Raw genomic sequence first — 19,997 nt, 5'->3', positions numbered from 1 at the left:
AGGGGAGGGATTTCTCCCAGGTGTCTTCCAGCTACAGATTGATTTCCTGGCACGTACTTTTCCATTGCACGTTCCCAGCAGGTAGGCGGCTGCAGTGCATCGGAGAGACATCTGCCAACCTCTGCTGTCGGTGTCGCACGGGAATGGGCTGCAATCCCTACCTTAGGCGAGGGGTTAGTGCTCAAAGAGAGGTGAAATGTCATCGCTGCCGTGCACGCCCGTGGCAGAACAGTTTGTTCATTTGTGTCGGGCTTTCATATTGCACCTCTGCTTTCAGTTTGCTGCAGTTGGTCTCAATCTTTTACTGTCATGAGCTTCCCCTCCTCTGTCAATAACGCTGCAAACAGATTACAGGGGACTGAGTGCAACAGCAGAGCAGCTCTTCATCCCGAGCATGGAGTGTAGTCCTCTGACCTTTAATTTTAAAAAGTGAGGAAATGATACTACTCACTTGCCTGCCTCTACAAGAAATAAAACAGGAAGAAAAAAATTCCTTCCCTGGGGAAGGGAAAAATACAGATAAGCAACAGTAATATAGGTGGATTTTTTTGATTTTTTTTTTTTTTTTTAAAGCATCCTGCTTTTGCAAATATAGTCAGAATAGGTTTACTTACTGTATGGTTAAAAAAAAAAAATCTTTCTATGACCACATTGCTGTTTCATGTTTTAGAAACAGCAAGTGTTTTAAAGAATATATTTTTATAATCAATTTAGCAAGCTAGGTGAGAAACCAGTGACTAGGAGGAAGGCATCCTAAAAGATTAATGGCTGAGTTTTTGGGAGCTTTCCAGGTGGTTGAATTTTCATGTCACTTTATGATACCTTGCAGATACTTTCTGTGAAGGAAAGGAAATAAACGGCGAGTAGAAGGGGAAAGAGTTCTCTCTCCCCCAGGAAAAGCAGCTCTGGCTTTCCCCTGAGGAGAGTTCCACTTCCCTATTAGCAGTGAGGCGCTGAGCATCATCGATGACATTTAGTGTTAGGGACAAAAGCCTTTGAAATCAACAGCTTAAAAAAAAAAGTTTGAGAATTGCTCAGGCAGCTTTCTCCCCTCCTTCTTTCTGGGATGTCACAGGGCCGTATGCCGGCCCGGTTGTCAGGTCTGCGTTAAGGCTCTGAACGGACGTGCGGGCGCTGGGGCCGGCGGTGGCTTGGAGCTCCGGCCGCGGGCAGTGCCGATGCGCGCCCGGCCTGGCGCGAGGCAGCCTGCCGCCCTGCCTGCGGTCCGGCCACACTGCCCGGCCTCGCACCGGGGAGCGCTGTCTGGCACCTTGCTGAAGAGGCTGGGGTGTTACATTAGAAGTGTCCAGGACCAGTTTTTTTTTTTTTAAGTCAGTGGATATTTAATTGCTGTAAACTCAGAGATCGTAATTCAAGTGCTTAGTAGAATGAGGTGACATGCCCGAGGGGGAAAAAAAAAATCTTTGCCAGCAAAAGAGGTCGACAGCTTGACTCCTAGAGCTGACTGACGGATGATATCAGAGTTAGGGAGGGCACATTCACTAAAAAATTATTGAAAACGTGGAGCAAAAGTAATTAATGTGGTTTAATTCAAATATGTGGCATATGTAACTTGAGTTAATGTAGAATACCTAGCATTTAGCTCAATTAATTTTTCCCAGGACAGGATGAGGACTTTTTCTCTTCTTTGACTGAAATTTCAGAGTACCTCCAGTGAAGAGAGAGCTGAATTCATGCTTCTATCTGCTGGCTGCATGAAACAATCACAGTTGCTGCATCGACAGGCTGTGCCTTCTTGCAGCAAAAAGGATCCTCATCACTCGTGTCACATTGGGGGAGAAAAAAAAAATTCTATCTGTCTGGAGGGCTGCCCATGCTCCTGGCAAAAGTCATGAAAGGCAAATCCTCAATGACATGCATTAAAATATCAAGTGGGACCATGCAATTAGAAGTATGTCATTCAGCGTTTGCTTTTCACAGCTTTTGTCACAGAGGTGCAGAATTAGAGACAATTAGGCAGAGGATAACCTCCCCAAAAGGGCTTGCTTTCTGGCAGTTCTCTTGTCTGTTCCCCATCCTTTTTCTTAGAGCTCACTGCTTTGCTGGAGCCCTCCTACTCTTTCAGAATCTCTTTTGTTTACTTTTGAGGCATGTGTAGAAGCCGAGCCATACATTTATGTCTCTGATAGTTTTATTTAATTCAGTTTACTTAAGGAAGAAGTAACTCAGGCACTCTGTTCATGCTGCTTTCCATTTGGAAATGGAAGTGGGCCGTCCCAGTCCATCAGAGCAGCGTGGATGTTACATAAGAACCACACTGCATTCTTAGCTCCTGCTGTCAGCTCTCCAGGCTTCTCCAGAGACTGCAGCAGAGGGCTGGCCTGGCCCCTGCCTGCTGCTGCTTTTTCAGGGTAGGTGCTGGCTATCCAGGACACCAGTTCCAGAAATGGGCTTTTCTTCGTCTCTGTCAACCCAGATCATAAGCCCAGCCTGTTTGTGCCATCCCTCACACAGATCACTGGGAACGATGCTTCTTTAGAGGGAAAGCACGTAGCAAGTGTTCATCAAGACACTGCTTTCCTGTTGTTGCCAGTTTCATGCAGATATGCAGTTTTCAAATTACACAGTCTGTAAGGGTTTCCTAGAAATCTTAACAAATATAGCCAGGCCTTGCTAAGCCTCTGGGTTTTAGCAGCACTTTTATTCCTTTTCAGGCTCACAAGTACTCATTGTTACTTGGACGTTGCATGCCTTTTTATTTCCCTTGTTGTTTTTATTTTCACATTCATACATTGTATTTTCTTCCAATTAGCAAGCTCTTCCTTGCTTCACTGTGTTTGCCTTCACCTTCTTTCTTCCTCCTTCTGTTATACTCTGTGGAGACACAATTGCTAATTTTTACTTTCTAGCGTAGAATAGCTGTTGTCTAGAGACATGCTCTTGGCATAGCTTTCTTTCTCATGTTACTTAAAATACCAGAATGTCTTTTTTTAATTTCCTTTTTCATCATCACTAATCTGTCTAGTCCCTAGGTGCCAAGGTATGGATATTTTTGCAGTGTGGATTTATTGTTCCTTTGTCCATCCAAACCTAGTGGTAACTTAACTCTGAAACAGGATGAATCTAAAGGCATGGCCCTGTGATGCTGAGGTAGGGGGGAGATAACTCGACTGAAAACTGGGACTGCTGTGGTATATTACAGTTAAGCTAGCTCTGTAAAAGTGCTTCAGGAGGCAGAGGAATTGCCCTCACCTATTGACATAACTGTGACAAGGACCTGAAATAATGATTAGCTTGCTTTTCTTAATTCTTATTTAGCAGTGTAATCTATGCTCTTTCCCTCACATGGGGGGTATTTGTGAAGGACAGGTAAAAATGTTTCGGAAATAGAATCAGTAACTTTTCTCCAGATAGCTCTCAAATGGATAAAACAAAACAGAAAACAACAACAACAAAAAAGGTGGAAACAAAAGGAAGAACAAAACATTTTAAAATGAAATTACTTCTTTCACAGGTATATTGTGGGTTTTCTTTACTCTCTCCCATGGGGTTTCCGTTAAGCTGTAAAATTCCCCAGGAAAAGCAGATAAACAAGACATGATGGTTTTGGCATAAAAACTAAAAAAGAATTTATTTGTATTTCACTGATAACTTTGTTAATACCTGAGGACTTTTCTCTCTCTCTGTGGTTTTGCTGGTATTTCAGTTGCTGATACCCTTGAACTAAATGGAGATCAGTTTTATTTTTTGTGGACATGCTTGTGTCTGTAATTTCTAATAAAATGCATGTTTAACTGTGTCCAGGTTGCATATGAGAGAAGGTGTCTTATAGGACCGATGTAAATCTAAGGGCACTTTACTCCAGAAATAGTCACTCTGTCCAACACCAAAATATACACGAAATCGCACGCCACCAAGGGATGCTAATAACACCAAGCCTGTGTCTCATGTCATGGTTGCTGTCAGTACGCCTCTCTGTGTTTCACTGTAGGAGCTGAACTCACTACCTTTATTTTACGTCTGGGTGAGCTGAGGTGCCTGGAGAGGAGGTGGCCTCTCCAGAAGCACCTGCTTGGCCATGGACCTGGACAGAGTCCAGGTCCCTGCATCCTAACCAAGCTCTTGTTCTGGTGTTGGTGTTCCTGTTTTTCTGTTGAAGGCTTCATGCCTTTTCTGACCATATATCTGAAAAACAAAGGTCTGTAGCTTGCATTTGGAGTCCTCTTGTTCCTCTGAAGCTTTCTGACTGCAGTCAAAGGAGGCTGAGGGACTGAGGTAGATTTGTGTGCATCCAAGAGTGTGGTTCCTTGACGAAGTACAGGAAGAGTACATGGTGTTCATTTCCCTGGTGCTAATGGGCGTGTTTATGGTACCATAAAATTGACTATGTTTGTTTGGCAAAACTTAATGGTCTTTACACAGCCTGGTATCAACTTACCAGAAATGCTACTGCTCTCCCCTTATCATACAGCTCCAGGGGCAATTGGTAGGTGCTTAATAGCACAATGGTACAATACACAGTGAGCACCTGGTAGGGTGGTGATCGTCAGGTCTCTTTCCTCCTCTACATTCTGCTTCATTCAGGACAGCTCTGGCTTTTGGGTTTGGGGACAGTTGTTACTCAGGTTTGCTTTTCCCCAACCTCCCCTCTGTAAAATTAAGAAAATTATTGGAAAAATCCAAGGGTAGCCATTCGTGGTTTTAAGGTACGACTTAGTTGTCTGTCTTTGTAGGAAGGGGATTTAAGAGAGATGAGTTTGTTCCCTCAGCTTTTTTTGGGTCAGCATTTCTGCTTCACCTGTCAGTGAAGGCATACCTTGCTGCTCAGCCTGTTTGATGCTCCTATTCCCTTCCTCATCTAGGCCATCATGGAGCCTGGGCTATGGCTTCCATTCTGCCCTATGAAGTATAAAGTGCCAGAAATACAGTATAGTATAAAGTGTTTACTTGGAGGAATGAGAGGTTCAGAATTTTCATTGTGTCTTTAAAAGTGGAGAAATGTCTTCAGTTAGAGAGGTGTGTCTCTTGAATACTTAAAAAAACCCCAAAAAAACCAACAACCAAAAAACAAACCAAAAAACTGAACCTAGAATAACAGAGGTATGGACAAATATCTAGTGAGGGTTTTTTTGGATTCATACAGTGCAGACATTGGCAGGCGTTTTTTGGGTGCTTTATTGGTTTCTTTTGTTTTAAATTTCTTTCAGATGCATACTTCATAAATCAAACTGGGGCTTGAAGTATGTCATACGGCCTGGGGTAGTTTCCTAGCAGAATTAAAAATTAGGTTCATTTTTGACTGTTGTATTCCTGTTTCTATGAGTTTAGTAGCAACCCAACCTCAATCCAAACTCCCCCAGATGAAAACAAAACACCCTAGAAAGTGTTGTATTGAAACAGCAGAACAGTTAATTTCATTTAATGCTGCTGACGTAGGTGCAGGACTAATATGCAGGACACAAAGTCACAAAATGTCTTTGGTTGCATAAGAGTGGTTTTGGATGGAGCTGTAACGGGAGTAAGGGACTTCTTTAAACCTGTGTTTAATCAGTTCTCTTTGGTGATCTGGCCTTTTGACAGGCTGACAAACACATCTTGTGCTGTAATGTCATTCGTGCTTGGCTTCCATAGTAATGATGTATTTCTACATATAAAAGCACTCTTCTAGTCAGTTATGAAGGCTAGAAGCTATTTGCTAACAGTCTTTGGCATAATGGTACTGCCTTATGCATATGCTCTGTTATGTACCACAATCAGCCTAATGTCCACTGGCTTGTCATCTGAAAAGCCCACGTACTGTTAATTATCATCATGGTGGCAGCACAGAGCATCATGTGGCGTAAACGATGATGGTTTCGTGCTGTGGCTTTTTTACTTGGAGGCAGAAAATTGTTGTGATTTTGCATTACCAAATTAGATGAAAATAGCCTTTATGACAACTAACCTTAAAAAAGTGGACGGGGAATTCATATCTCTTATCCCAGAGAAAAATGTGGTTTGTTTTGTTTTTAACTTATGTCACTATCATGAAAACCCGGTTCTTTAGTCTCTGAGACAACCAGAGCATGAAAATAGGCCTTATTTTTGAAGCATGTTGTCTGTTTAATATGTAATGTGATACCTTGTCATGCTGTGACAATGTGACAGATGGCATTTGCACTATAAAACTAAATTATCTTTTGTGCATAGCTATACAACAGCTAAATACAGTAACTCAGTACAGTGTGCTGATTAATGCAGACTGCAGATGTTTTAGAGATACCGGTGTGTTTAAACTTAGCATTGAATGACTAATGTATTTATTTAGCATGCCTACCGAGATTTTGGTAGTGCTTCAGCACATAGTCTAGCACATAAAGGGTGGTTTTGGTAGAATTCAAATTTAGGATTACAGATAACGCAAGTAGGTTTGTATTGCCTTGCAGCTGGTTGTCTGTTACTTAAGAAAAATGTTGAATGGTGAAGCGGTGAAAACTGTTAATTAATTATACTTTCCAAATAAACTTACATATAAAGATATAGCTTATAAGAAAGTGTAATGCTTTGTAGTTCAAAATTGTTTGGGTTGGAAATGACCTCTAAGATAATGAAGTTGAACTATTAACCCAGCACTGCCAAGTCCACCGCTAAACCGTGTTTCAAAGTGTTAAATATAGACATCTTTTAAATACCTTCAGGGATGTTCCCTCAGCCATTTCCCTGGACAGCCAGTTTCTGTGCTTGACCCCCTCTTCCATAATGAAATTTTTCCAAATATCCATCTAAACATTGAGGCTATTTCCTTTTGTCATATTGCTTGTTGACTGGGAGAAGAGACCAACTCCCACGTGGCTACAGCCTCTCTTCAGGCAGTTGTAGAACGCAGTAAGGTCACCCCTGAGCCCCCTTTTCTCCAGGATCAACAACCCCAGCTCCCTCTGACATTCCTCATCAGACTTGTGCTCCAGACCCTTCCCGAGCTCCGTTGCCTTTCTTTGGACACCCTCCAGCCCCTCAATGTCTTGTGGTGAGGAGTCCAAAACTAAACCCAGTATTTGGTATATGTGGCCTCAACCAGTGCTGAGTACAGGTGGCAATCACTGTCCTGGTCCTGCTGGCCACACTGTTGCTGACACAGGCCAGGATGCCATCGGCCTTTTGGCCACCTGGGCACTGCTGGCTCTTGTTCAGCCCCTGTCAACTAGCAACCCCAGCTTTCCTGTCCCTCCAGATCCCTCTGCAAAGCCTTTCTACCCTCAGCAGATCAGTGTTCCTGCTCCTGCTGGTGTCATGTGTGAACTGACTGAGGTGTCCTCAGTGCCCTTGTCCAGGTCATTGATGAAGATGTTCAACAGGACTGGCCCCAACACTGAGCCCTGGGGAACACCACGGGTGACCAGCTGCCAGCTGGGTGTAACTCCATTCATTACCACTCTCTGGGCCCAGCCATACAGACAGTTTTTTACCCAGAAAAGAGTGCATCCATCCAAGCCTTAAGCAGCCTGTTTCTCCAGCAAAATGTGTCGGAAATGGTGTGAAAGACTATACTAAAGTCTAGGTAGGCTATATCTACAAAATTGAAGGAAAACAAGACGTGTATATGAGACCCCAGTTTATTGCTCGTTTTGATTTCTGTACAGAATATGTGTGAAACATTCTGTACCTATGTGAAAACTGATGGTCAGAGTAAATATTTAAAGAGATGAAGATATGTTTCGTCCCCCGCCCCCCTCTGTATTTGAGTCCTAGAATTCATATTGGTGGTCTTTCATGGTGCTCAGTATGTGGTTATGTGTGTTCAGGTGGTGCTAGACTTCCAGACCATGGTGTGGGATGGTTAACCTTCAGACTTTATAACTCTGCAATTAAATCCTTTGCTTTCTAATTTTAGTATGAGCTCTCCTAAGTGAGATGTTGCAGAAAGAAAAAAAAAACCTCACAAATATTTTAAAACAAAGCTTTTCTGTACAATTCCCAAGATTGTGCAGATGAAGTTTGGACAAACATGCTACTCCATAAGGGAATGGCTTTTGCTCCATGCCTATATAACTACAATCCCTGCTATTTATTACATGCTCTCATAAGGAACATTGTCATCCTAGCATGGTGAGAATGCTGTCTTGAGTAAATCCCTTTTTTTACTTACTGTAGATTGTGTTTGTTTTGCTGCTTGCCCTGGAAACTGGACTTTTCCTACCAGCCCAGAGCGGTTTAGCTTGCAGGGATCAGGGAGGAATGCAGGGAGAGGGCTGCCAGGGGGGAAACCAACCCAGAATGTCTTGGCAGAAAGGAGAGAGTATCCCTGTGTTGTCAAGAAACACCCAGGAGAAGAGTACGTATTTCGCATATTGTTGAGATCAGCAGGATGACTCCTCTGGACTGTGGACCCTCTGATGTTATCCTGTATAGAAAGCTGTGAATATGGTCATGTTGAAATTGTTTCGGTCATTTAATGGTTTTGATATCTTTGGCTTGTGTTTGTGGGGTGTTGACTGCTGACTTTCCTAACATAATGGCTTTGTGGGTTGCCTCTGACTGTGGGAACTGAGTAGAAATACAATTGAATGTATTTTTTTTTCCTAAGCTGCCTTACGACTGGGAAACAGCAAGCTAAAATAGGTGTTGCTTTATTGTAAGAACATGGAAATGTTCATGCTGAGATGCCTTGTTGGCATTAGAGTAAGTGATGTGGAAATGCTGTTTTGGAAACATTGTGAAAGTCTCTTCACCCAGCCATTTAGTTAACTAACCACATGACGCTGAAATTTGCTCAGATGCTCTCTTCTGGTTTCCTGATTATTCAATAACTTTAATAATTAAGAACTTACCAGTAATTGCAATCTCATCTGTTTTTAAAAGCAACTAACCCCAAACCCTCCCTTACATTTTTGCTGTCTTTCATGTGTTGTTGCTTTCTGCTCCTCTCTTCCCTATCAGTTTTCCTTCTGTGTATTATGGTTAGCATCATGTTTTATTGTACTGTGCATTCCCAGGTACTGGGATTTTACATCACATCTTCTGATGCTCCCAAGACCTGTCCTGCATGTGCCTGTCAGTCATCTCTCCAGATGACCAGAGATGAGTTAGATCATGACTTGAAAAGAATTGTAGATTGCTGCTAATGGTGTGTGTGTATCACCTAAAGAAGTAAGGTCAGCAAATGTGTACCAATGTAAATTAAATCCACCCTGTGCTGGAATAGTTAAGTCTTACTTGATGGGCTCTTAATAGAAGCGATACACATGAGTCAGTACAAGCCCCTATAATAAGCTAATTTAAGCAGATTTAACTTTAACTTCTTTACACACTGTTTTTGTTGAGCAGGATGCTCTGGTTGCTGGAGTAGGTTCTTGGTGGAGGAGCGAGACCTTCTGCTCAGCTAACAGCTACAGCCAAGAAGCAAAGAGGCTAGCAAGCTGCAGTGGGAACGCTGTGTGCAGGTTGTAAAGCCATAATATCTGAATTCTGTGTGGATCACCCTAGAGGGTATGGCTGGGCTCTCATAGCAGAGCCCTTCCTGCACGTGAAAGAACAAACAAACTTGTAACCACAGACAGATTGGAAAACATTCAGTGTGGAAAGCAAATAAATAGAAAGTGGTAGAAGTCTCTGTAATAATGACTAGTATGCAGAAAGGGCTTTTGTGCTTTCTCTGGCTTGTAACGGAGTGGGTGAAAAAGTGACATTTGCTGCTTTTTTTCAATACTGAAAAGTGAAAATATTTTTTTAAATCTTTTTAAGCAGCATGTATCTAAAACTGTGATTTGGTGTTGCAGCATTTGTGGAAGTTTAAAAACAAATTGAGCAGAACTGTGAGGTTGATATTTATGTGACTAAGAGACATTTTAGAGAGGATGTTAAGGTCACCATGGTTTGGCTTTAAGCTACCTTTTTTAATTATTAGGAATTAGTAATTAGCCTTTCTCTGAAGGTATCTAGTCTTCATCAGTTAAAGCCAGAACAGTGTATTTAAGGATCATAGATGTCATTTGATATGTGAGTTCCTATATTGTGACTTAATTAAATAATTCATTATTACTAACTTAATTAAGGCAGTGTTTATTCAGTGACTTTGAACCGTTCAGTGTTTCACTTCTTTTTAAACTTTGGCAGCAAATATGCACTATTTCTCTGTGTATATAAATTATTATTTCATGTAAGTGATTTTAATATAAGAAATTGTACACTGACTTATAATGCAAGCTGCTGTACTTTCAAATTTAATTTTAATGAGGTTTAGGTTTTTTAAAAAAATCTGATTTGACTTTTAAAACAAACACTCTCTATTGCAGACAAAGTCTTATTTTTCTCAACCCTGACTTATTCAGCATAGGTATTCAGTCTGGTGGGCTGGTGGTTGGTCGCGAGTCCAGCTGCCAGGAGAGAAGGCAGTGAGAACAGGGGCTAAGATGAGCCTAGTGGGCAAGAGACAGGTAGCCTCTGCCAGCTTTTCAGCAGCTGAGAATGTCATGGGCTTTGACAGGAGCCAGGGCTTGCTGGCATCGTGGTTTAGAGGTTGAAAGGCACAGCCACAGCAAAGCAGTAAGGGAGCTATTTATCCCTTCGATGTGATTTGGCTCTTGAGGGATTGCTGGTTCCTTGTCTGTTGCTGGGTGCTCTCAAGTAGCCAGTCCTTGGTGTGGTTCAGCTTTCCAGACTGTGAAAAAGAGGGTTTTCTCACTCAGCTGCTTTTCTCTCTTTATATACATACACAACTGTAGTACTTGGCTTTTAAGAAAAATGAATGCCTGCTGCTTCCTGTAGTGTGGTTAGTCTTGGAGAGTCAAACCCACGTGCATTCCTTAAGCACACCAGCAGACCTGTATGTCCTGTCCACTGCACTGGTGCCAACTCATTAATGGTGATTGGAGTGCCTGAGTATCACCTGGCAAAACTCTGGAGTCCCCATCCTGTCCTGGGGCCTCCAGACCTTTCGTTGCTCCCAAATGATGCGCAGCAGTAAAGAATGTGGCTTATTGCAGTTAGAGATAACAGGAATGGCATTTGAAGGAAAAGGTATCTGGGGGCAGGCTGAATGCATTTGATATAAAAATGATTGAGTGGCAATAAACTTTACGACAACCTGCTTCAGCATGTGCTTTCTTTCCAGTGCTTGAAAGGAGGCTTTGGGTTGTGCCTTTCATCACTTCAGAGTGGATTTTGAAATTATGCTGGCCCTGAAAACCTGTAGAACATGACACCCGTTCCCAGTAGTTATCAGTATCTCTCATTTGTAGCTTTATGCCTCTCTTTTAGGACACTTGTTTTAGTTGGTTCCAGTGGATGATAGCTGACATCAGTTATCGGCAGTATTACTGCATCTCGGAATGGTGCTGGTTATGATGAATAATGGTAGGCAAACCAATACTTCTTTCCTTGAGGAACACAAATCATGCTTGTCTCCCAAGTGAGCTGATGGTTTGGCAGGGTGAAAGGATGAATAAAAATTGCCTTCCAAATGCATGCAAGTTGACAGCCTGAAAGGTGATTTTCTTGACTCATATACTTCAGGTTCCTGGGTTTTACGTATGGCAAGTCTCCAGAACAAATATTGCTTTTGGAAAAGCTAATCAAATCCTGCCATAAGAGTTAAGTTACTGAGTGTCAGGCCTCAAATGATATGCTTGATTTAGACTTCTCTGGAGTTCAAAAATTGTAAATTTTATCAGCAGTGGTTTCATGGAAAAATGCAAAGCAAAATTGAAACTTTTATAAGAATAAACTTAGGCACCAGGGCTCTTAGAGGGGGTGAGTTAAGCATAGAAATATAATCTGATCAATGTTTTTTTGAAGTTTGCCTTCATTTCCTTAGGAATGCTTTGAAGGGATGCTGTCACCCTACGTCATATTGTGTTTTTACACTGCAAACCCTTTTGTAGTATCATGTGCTGATACTGAAATTTGTTTTATTTATTGGGTCACAGTTTGAAATCCCTTTAATAAAAAGGAAATATCAAAAGGGATTCAACAAAAGGGGGGAGAAAGTGTAAATTGGGTCATTTTACTTCTCTCTGATAGTCTTACGCAGGCTAGAAGAGACAATTTAATGCAAAAATTGGTGTGTAGTTTCAACTTGTGCTCTGTGGGCTGTGTATTAGGAAAAAAAAAAGACCTACCAGTTCATCAACTCTTCCCCAGAAAAAAACCCAAAAAACAACGAAACAAGCTTTTGGTTTGTGGGTGGAGATTTTAAAACAGCGTACGCAAAAAACCTGCAGTGTGTGGCTACCACATAGCTCAAGACCAGAGAAATCTGGTGTAGCTCAGAATGAATATGAGCAAACTTTGATTGGGAAAAGGAGAGAGAGATACAAAACAGGCTTTGGATTAGGCTGTTTAAAAATGGGCAATCAGACCAATTAGATTGGAATTGGGGTGGTTCTGAGCCCACTGTCGTAATGCCCAAGCAAGCAGTGAATAAATGGCCTTGTGGGGAAGGAACATTTGGCTTCAGCTGTGGCCAGGCTTCCAGTACTTGGACACAGCAGCTCACTGGGGGAGGTGTCTTTGCTCTTGCTCTGGTTATGCTTCGGTGTGACCTTGGAGCTGAGCTTGGTTGAATGCTTGGTTATGCAATGAGTAAGTGCATTGCTGATGCTGGATGGTGATTTTCCTGAAAACAGAGGTCTGAAATGCTGTGGCACTGATACAGTGCTGGTGGAAATTCTTGAACTGCAGTTCTTAGTAAGTGTTTTCAGTGCAGTACTCTGACCAGCCGCACTGCCTGGCTTGTCTTGGAAGGGGCAGCACAGGCCCCACCCCACGCCTTCCCCACCAAGTTTTTTCTAAGGTGCAATTACAGAGAGACTGAAATGGCTAAGGGAGGGAAGTCCTATACAGCAGTATAGGTCCTATACAACAGGAAATACAGCTGTGAAATAAAGCTTTGTTATGCCATTTCTAAAACTATTTGGGTGGAGAGATGAGAACGCATTCTCCTGGATAAAATTGCAGCTCCTCTGGTAATAAGCTCTTAAAACATCACATAAATAGTGAGCTAATCAACTAGTTTCCTCCCTCTCATCCTAGAGCTTGCTTAAGAATAATGTTACTATTTTAATTCTTCCTTAAGTATGAGTGGTTTCATTGCCTATCTGCTGTTGTTTGCAAAAGTCCTATTATATTGTAGTTACTTAGTGGCATAGAATATACAAAATTTGTTAAATGTTATGCTTGCAAAGGTCCACTGCTGTCTTCCATCTGTGTGACTGTGTGACTCTGCTTGCTGTGCTGTTGCTCCAGGAGAGAAAAAGCACACAAGGGAAGGCAGCTGTGGCCTATGTACCTTTGCTGCCCTGTGTACTTTTTCTGGCAGTCTGGAGTTTTTGTAGATGAGTGACACTTGGCCAGAAGAATCAAAGTCAGGAAATGGGCATTTAATGTTCACTTCTTTGGGTTTTAGGATTTTTTTAAAGGATCATAAATTGCAGTAGTTAGCAGCACCAGAATGAAGAGCGAGATGATGTCAAATTGAACCAAATAGCAGCTTAATTTTATATCAATCCACAGATAAATGCAAAATACTCTCATCTATGCTAGTCATAAGAATTTTGTAAATCATGGATGAATTTGACTAAGCTGTGTCCCTTCTTCAAATGTGACAAGATTATAAACACTATTGCAAACACTCACATTGTAATTATTTGAGATTGGGGTCTTCGAGTTAACCAAATCAGAAACAGACAAGCTGGCACATTTTTATCGAAGTGCCTCTATGCAAAGGCAATGTTATCAGTCTGTCTCTTTGCAAGACAGTTGCTTTGGACATCGGCTCTATTGTAAGTGTCACTTGTGAATTTTTATAAAATCACAGCAGGTTTTGAATTTATGTACTCCTTTGTCATGTTTGCAGGACTTCTCACTAATGGCCAATCTAAAGGATTAGGACCAGGATCAGAACAGCTGGAGAATGAGAAGGACGATGCATCGCAAGTGTCCTCAACGAGCAACGATGTTAGTTCTTCAGATTTTGAAGAAGGGCCCTCAAGGAAAAGGTCAGTAGTGAACTATGACTAAAGCAGAAACTTTCTTCTTTGTTTCTTCTGTCTTAGACTGTTATTTTTTGTTAGCAGTAGGGTATGCTTGCACTTACTGCCTTATTATAAACAGACTTTCCAGCGTGGATTCCTTCTAGAATAGCAAAGATATATCAAACTTTGCCTCACCCATTGATATAGATTGTTCTCATTTCTGTTTTGGAAAGCATGGAAAAGCAGTTGTTATTTTGCAGTGGATGAATTTAATTTAAATGCCTTAAGACTCTCTCCTCTTCTGGCTTTGCCTCTCAGGTCATGTCAGTATGTATGTGTGTGCAGTTTCAAGGAAAGTGTCACTGAAGGTAGTTACTGTTACTGTTGTTACTTTTAGTTTTCAGTGAATGAAACCGTGTAAAGTTAAACAGATAGAAAAGCAAACCAGATGCTTCTGAGAAGAGGAACTGCATAGGAATGCATTGTGGTGGCTATCAGTTGCAAAGGACTGCTTTGAGATACTGCTGCAGCAAGCTGCCTTCTCTTTCCTAGAAGTCACTGAATGTGCAAAATGTGGGTTAAAATCATAGACCTCAAGCCAACCAATTACAGAAAATATGCTGAGAATGCAGGCCCTGGGAGTTGTCCTCTCTGTGAAGAACGAAAACAGACTGTGTAAAAAATGCCACTTAAAAGAGAGAATCAGAAATGCTTCCTCAACCTTTTTTCCTCCTCACTTCTCCCATATGAGTTCCAAACCAAAATGAACCAAATAGTTATAATAATAGTAGCAACAGTTCTCTTTCAAACAAAAGAAGTATTCCTGTTTTCTGTATGACCTTATAATTCCACTGAGAAGCCTTATGGGGTGAGGAGACTGGTGCTTTCTTGGACATCCTCCTGTTCCAGTTTCAGTGCTTCTCATCCCTGGTTACCACAATCTTTTCTGTACGCTCAAGCCACAAACTCAGATTCTAACTAATATGCCCGCTTAGCTTATCGGGCATATCAGAGTAAAATTTATGTTATCTTCCATACTGGTAGAAATTTTGCAAGGCTTACTGCATCCTGCTGCTGGTCAGGGCAAAGATATTTTTATTCTGATTTTGGGCTTTGTGAGATACAACAGAGGATTGAAAATTATTTCTGCCGAGCCATTTAGGTGACATCTAATGTTGGTGTGATCCTGGGAGACCGTGGTCAATTGTTTCATGGCCAGCCTGTTGCTTGCACATTGTCTTAAAGAATTTCTGCTTCCTTCTACACTTAGTTTGTCCCCCCATTCCTCCACTTCGCTGGCATAATGGCTTGCAGGGTCACACCATGAAGTAACTTCAAGAAGTTGGTTAGGATTAAAAATAAAAGCAAGAAGATGAATTGAGGCTTTTTGCCAGGTTTCAACATTTTCAACCTGCATGAGACTTTTATCTCTTGTTCAGAGGATGGTTGTAGGAGCAGCTGCCAGTGCAACCAAGGGGGCATCATCTTCCTCTCTTGGGGCTGGCAAGGGGCAAGAGGGCGTGTCCCTTACCCTGTACCTGCTCCTGGTGCCCTGCACAGTCCAGCTTCAGAAATGAGAAGATTTCTACGTGATCAGTCTCCAGAAACTGCGCTTGAGTGCTGTGGGTGAAATGTTTTTGGAAGAGTATTTGGCAGATTTGGGCTGAGGGAATTCAGACCCTTGAGAGGCAGCAGGCATAATGATAGGGAACTCAGTGCCTTTGGTACTTTTCAGATTAAAAACAACAAAAAACTCTAGCCCCAACATGAAAACTTTTTCTGGCTTTCATGAAAGGCAGGGCATCATTTCACTACTTCTTCAAGCATCATGAACTGTAAAAATAATATTACAGTTGTTACTTCTGTTGCTGTGAAGGAGAGTGTTCCTGTTTTGTTTCCATTTACACCCAACAGAGACTTTTACCTATTTTTTTCTTCCTCCCTGAGCTTTCTGTTTGCAAACAGACCTTTTCTGGGTTCCTTCTCTTAAGCTGTAATGGAGCATGTTGAGTGTTTTTATGTTGTCTTTTTGTTTCCTTTTAGGCTTTTTTTTTTGTTTAGCTGAATATGCAATGTTTCTTCAATTCAGGTTATCTTGCATATCTTGCAATCCCATAAAGATTGTGTCAGGAATATTGGGGAAAGAAAAGACATGTAGAAAGATTATGAAGAGGCAAATGGAATCTGTGGGTTGACTGTCTCAGCTTACTAAGTTCTGAGAAGTTATGTCCTCCTTGTCTTCCCCTAGGGTTTCTCAAAATCAAACTTTTCAGTTGTCTGATCAGCTGTGTGTATAACTAATGACACTCTTGTAATGAAATACACCTTTAGAGACTGTAGCTTTAGCAATGTACTCTGAACCAACCATTATAGGTAAACTATTTATTTATTTATGGCTTGTGGGGTTTGGTAGGTTTTTCTGTTTCTTTTCAGTACATGGCAGGAGTGGTCTTTCAGGAGCTTGAACCTGTCATCTTCTAAAGGAATAAGTCACCTGTATTTCATACTCATGATGGAAACAGAGTGCTAAGCAAATAAGCATAGTAAATAAGGGAATCTGTTGTGTGGGGCTCCAGTTTATAAGGGAATCTGTTGTGTGGGGCTCCAGTTTCTTTAGTAGCGTAAGACTCTGGTTTGACCTTTCAGTTCTTCAGTATAATGGCAGGCTGGTACTGTGGAGGCAATCTTTTCCCAGTTTCTTCTTCCTGCCTCTTCCCAGCTGCTGTGTCTGGCAGTCTTCTGGCCCCTGTCTGTCATTTCAGGGACTAACCTTGGCAGCATTTCCTCCCCCCTGCGTAGAGCAGGTCACCTTATAGAAAGGGAACAGGGATTCACTCATGTGTGCAGCATGTGTGTGGTTTTAGTTTGCATTTATAGTTGATCCAAACTCCTGCAGTTTCAGAGATAATTTGCACAAGAGCCTGGGTGAACAGCAAGTGTAGAATCTTGTAGCACACTGAGTGGAGGGTGAATTTCCTAGCAGTGAACATTGCCTTGTGGTCTCACTGTGCCAACCTTCCCTACTGTAGATTTTCCGTGAGTCAAAACTAGAATAGTGGATGCTCCCAACGAGTTACTGGACTTAGCTGTAGATAGGTAGGTGCTGGCAGGCATCTGTGGGGGAGGTAAGTCTCTACCAGCCTGGCTGCAGACCAGTGAAGAGATCACTGACAAGTATTCCTTATTTCACATAGATATGCCAAACAGAATAACACATCAGTAGTACCCCCAGCCAAGCACAGCTTAAGGTTTATCATATCTATTTATTTTCTAGTTTCAACCACTTTTATAGTAATGTAGCTTGACTGAAGAGCCATAAAGAGAACAGTGTGGTGGAAGGAAGAAGATGGGTGATGGTTATGGTGAAAGTGTACAGATTTAGTATAATACTGCAGATTTTGTTCAGAAACTCACTTAGATACTTGGTTTGATGGAGCAGGATTTTTGAATGCAGTGGCCTGACCCTGTTAGGCTTCAAAAGGTTCCAAGTAGAGGAAGCTTCTTACACAACCAGGTTTGCACCCGATGCAAAAATTCCCATATCCCTTTCTTTTTTCATGTATCATTTTATATTGCAGCAGTATTCTGGAACAGTTCTAAAAGTCTGCAGCCTGCCTTTTGTGGTGCTACAGATTTCCGCTGGTGGTGGTGGTGATAAAGAGGAGAAGGAGTACATGTATAGCTTTGCCCCTTCACAGCCTCCAGATAAGTCCAGAAACTTGTAAGCCCTTCTTACAAAGTAAATGGAGGCTGGGGAGGATTGGCAGTGGCAGTAGTGGCAAGCTCAGTACTTCAAAATACTTTAAATTGTTTGAGTTTGCACTCAAAAGGATGGAAAACATCTGAGCTGTGTGTATTACCCGTGGCCAAGTCTGATGGGAAGCAGCAGGGTTATCCTAAGTAGTAAATACTACTTAATAGTAAATACTTTCAGCCAGTAAAGGTGAAAAGTGCCAGCATTAGTCTAACATGTGGCAAAAGCCAAGCATTCAAATGTTGCACTGAATCTGTTGTGCAATGGGTTGCTGTCTAGTCGCCATGTAAATGAGAAAAGTTGCTCGTTTGTTCAATGCTTTGAGGAGAGCTGAACAAAACTGTTGGTAGATGGGCTTGATGAACTACCAGATGGAGTGTCTTTACCATGTAAGGATCTCCCATTTTTCAAAACCTATGAACAAAAGGTTATTGCTGAAGGAGAAGTGTAGCTTCCATGTAGCTGCATGTTTTTGTTGTAGATGTCCAGCTTCCAGCTATGATTCTCAGTTAAGAAAATCAATAGGTAACTGGGCAAAGGTGTTTAATCTCTGTGCTGCATGCTTGTACATTTTTATGGGCAACTCTAAAGACTACAACCACTGGCAATTAATAACAGTCTGCAGAGACAGCTGTAGGTTTTCTAGCAACGAATTGCCCACCTTACCCAGGAAGAGACATGCAGAGCAGACTTGATGTGACAGTCTGTTGATCTTTGGTGATAGTAGGCTATTGCTTGCTTCCTATTACTAATCAGGTGGCTACTCATTTATATGGCCCCTTCCCAGAAATTCACACAGGGAATTGCCAGATGCATAAATGCATTTATCTTTTATTGTAAAGTTGTGTTAATAGAGGGTTGTGTAAGGTGGGAAGAGTTTGACTGATTTTGATAAGTGTTAAACTTCAAAGTCAGGGTTTTTTAAAATTTAACGTCAGAATAATCTCTGTGTTAAGGCCAAAAAGTGATACTGGCTTCATTTAGGAAAAAAAAAAAAAAGGGTTACAGATATTTCCTCTCCTGTAGTATCATCAGAGTTGGATGGACAGTGCCCCCTGGGCCAAGGGTGCGCAGAGCTCCTGGGAGAAGACACTCTGTCCAATTCTTTTGCAGGGAAGGCTCTTGGCTGCAGGAGAAAAAACCCACTGGGAGCAGTAGCATTTTAAGCTGTCACAGCTAGATTGGCCAAAAATTGCTTATTAAGAACCTTCTGAGGCCTTTAATTAATACAGCAGCTTTCTGCTAATGGTCTCAAGCATGTGACAGTCAGAAGTGTGATTGTGCACTACAGCAAGGCCAGCCCATGGGATGTGCTCCTGCTCTTTGCCTTGCGCTGGCTCCCTGCTGCATCCTCCTTTTTCCCGTTTGTCTTTTTTACATTTTATTTTTAGATGGCAGTTTAACTCCCTGATATGGCTCGTTGTGGAGCAACAGAAGGGTTAAGGCTTGTCAGATGGAAAGGTGGGAGTATGTGTCCAAGGAGGGGAAGACAAGCATGCTGACCTCCTTTGGCTGGTGGCTGCACAGCTGCTAGGCTGGCAGAGCTTTTGCACCCTCAGCACAATAAAAAAAAGCCAGTCACGGGTAGGCAAGCTTTTGCATATTAGGCAAGCTGCTAATTTAAGTGGTTTCTTTTAGTGATATATCCTTTTCAACTTGATTTGGAAAGGACTGTTGCAGTAGAACTGTCAAAAGGTTGAGGGGACTTAGGGATGGGAGGGGTTTCTCTCTTTTTTTTTCTTCTTTTTGTCAAATTGTTTTTATAGTTAATAATGAACAGTCTCTTTAGCACTAGACTTAGCACCTTTCATGCAAGATGTAAAACAAGGTCAATCCTGTTCCCACATTTGTAAGTTTGTGAGGGATTTCTGCTTGGTATTGTAGGTGAGCGATGGAGAGAGCAGTGTATTGTGACTTGGGTGTGAAAGCAGGAGGCTGCTCGTAATATCAAAGCGTTTTTCCAGGACCTTTTTAGTGAATAGTCTTTTCACTAATTGGAACACTATATAATGTATTTGTGTTCAGCTGTTGCCTGCTACAACACAATGTAGGCCCACTTATCAACCAGGTGCTTCTGTTATTTTTTTCTAATTTCAGTAGGCAGTGCAAATCTGCACTAGTTGTTTGTGTATGAAGAATTACATTAATCCACAATAAAACCAAAATGGCAATGAGATTTATGTGTAATAATTTTTTTAACACCCCACCACCCCCTTCTGGGAATGCTGATATGATTAGAATATATTTTTAGTCCTGCACATTTATATTTAAATAACAAGCCTTATAAACAAAGCAATAATAGTCCATTGGAGTGGATTTGCAGAGGAATAGTA

At 41.7% G+C, this 19,997-nt stretch overlaps 1 protein-coding gene across 4 annotated transcripts in view; it reads left to right on the top strand.

Moving 5' to 3' along the window:
* The window catches only part of JARID2 (jumonji and AT-rich interaction domain containing 2), a 210,759-nt gene that overhangs the window by 107,677 nt on the left and 83,085 nt on the right, over positions 1–19,997 (top strand). For all 4 annotated transcript variants that reach the window (XM_040079569.1, XM_058422368.1, XM_040079561.2 and 1 more), the window contains exon 3: positions 13,793–13,934. Coding sequence is in view for 2 of the 4 variants with exons in the window: in XM_058422368.1 (XP_058278351.1) it covers positions 13,793–13,934 (142 nt within the window). In the remaining 2 variants the exon portion in view is untranslated. The remainder of the gene's footprint in view (positions 1–13,792; positions 13,935–19,997) is intronic.

The sequence above is a fragment of the Hirundo rustica genome, chromosome 1, assembly GCF_015227805.2.
Source record: "Hirundo rustica isolate bHirRus1 chromosome 1, bHirRus1.pri.v3, whole genome shotgun sequence".
Taxonomy (NCBI): domain Eukaryota; kingdom Metazoa; phylum Chordata; class Aves; order Passeriformes; family Hirundinidae; genus Hirundo; species Hirundo rustica.
The sequence above is the reverse complement of the archived record's forward strand: the minus strand, read 5'-3'. Positions and strand labels throughout refer to the sequence as shown.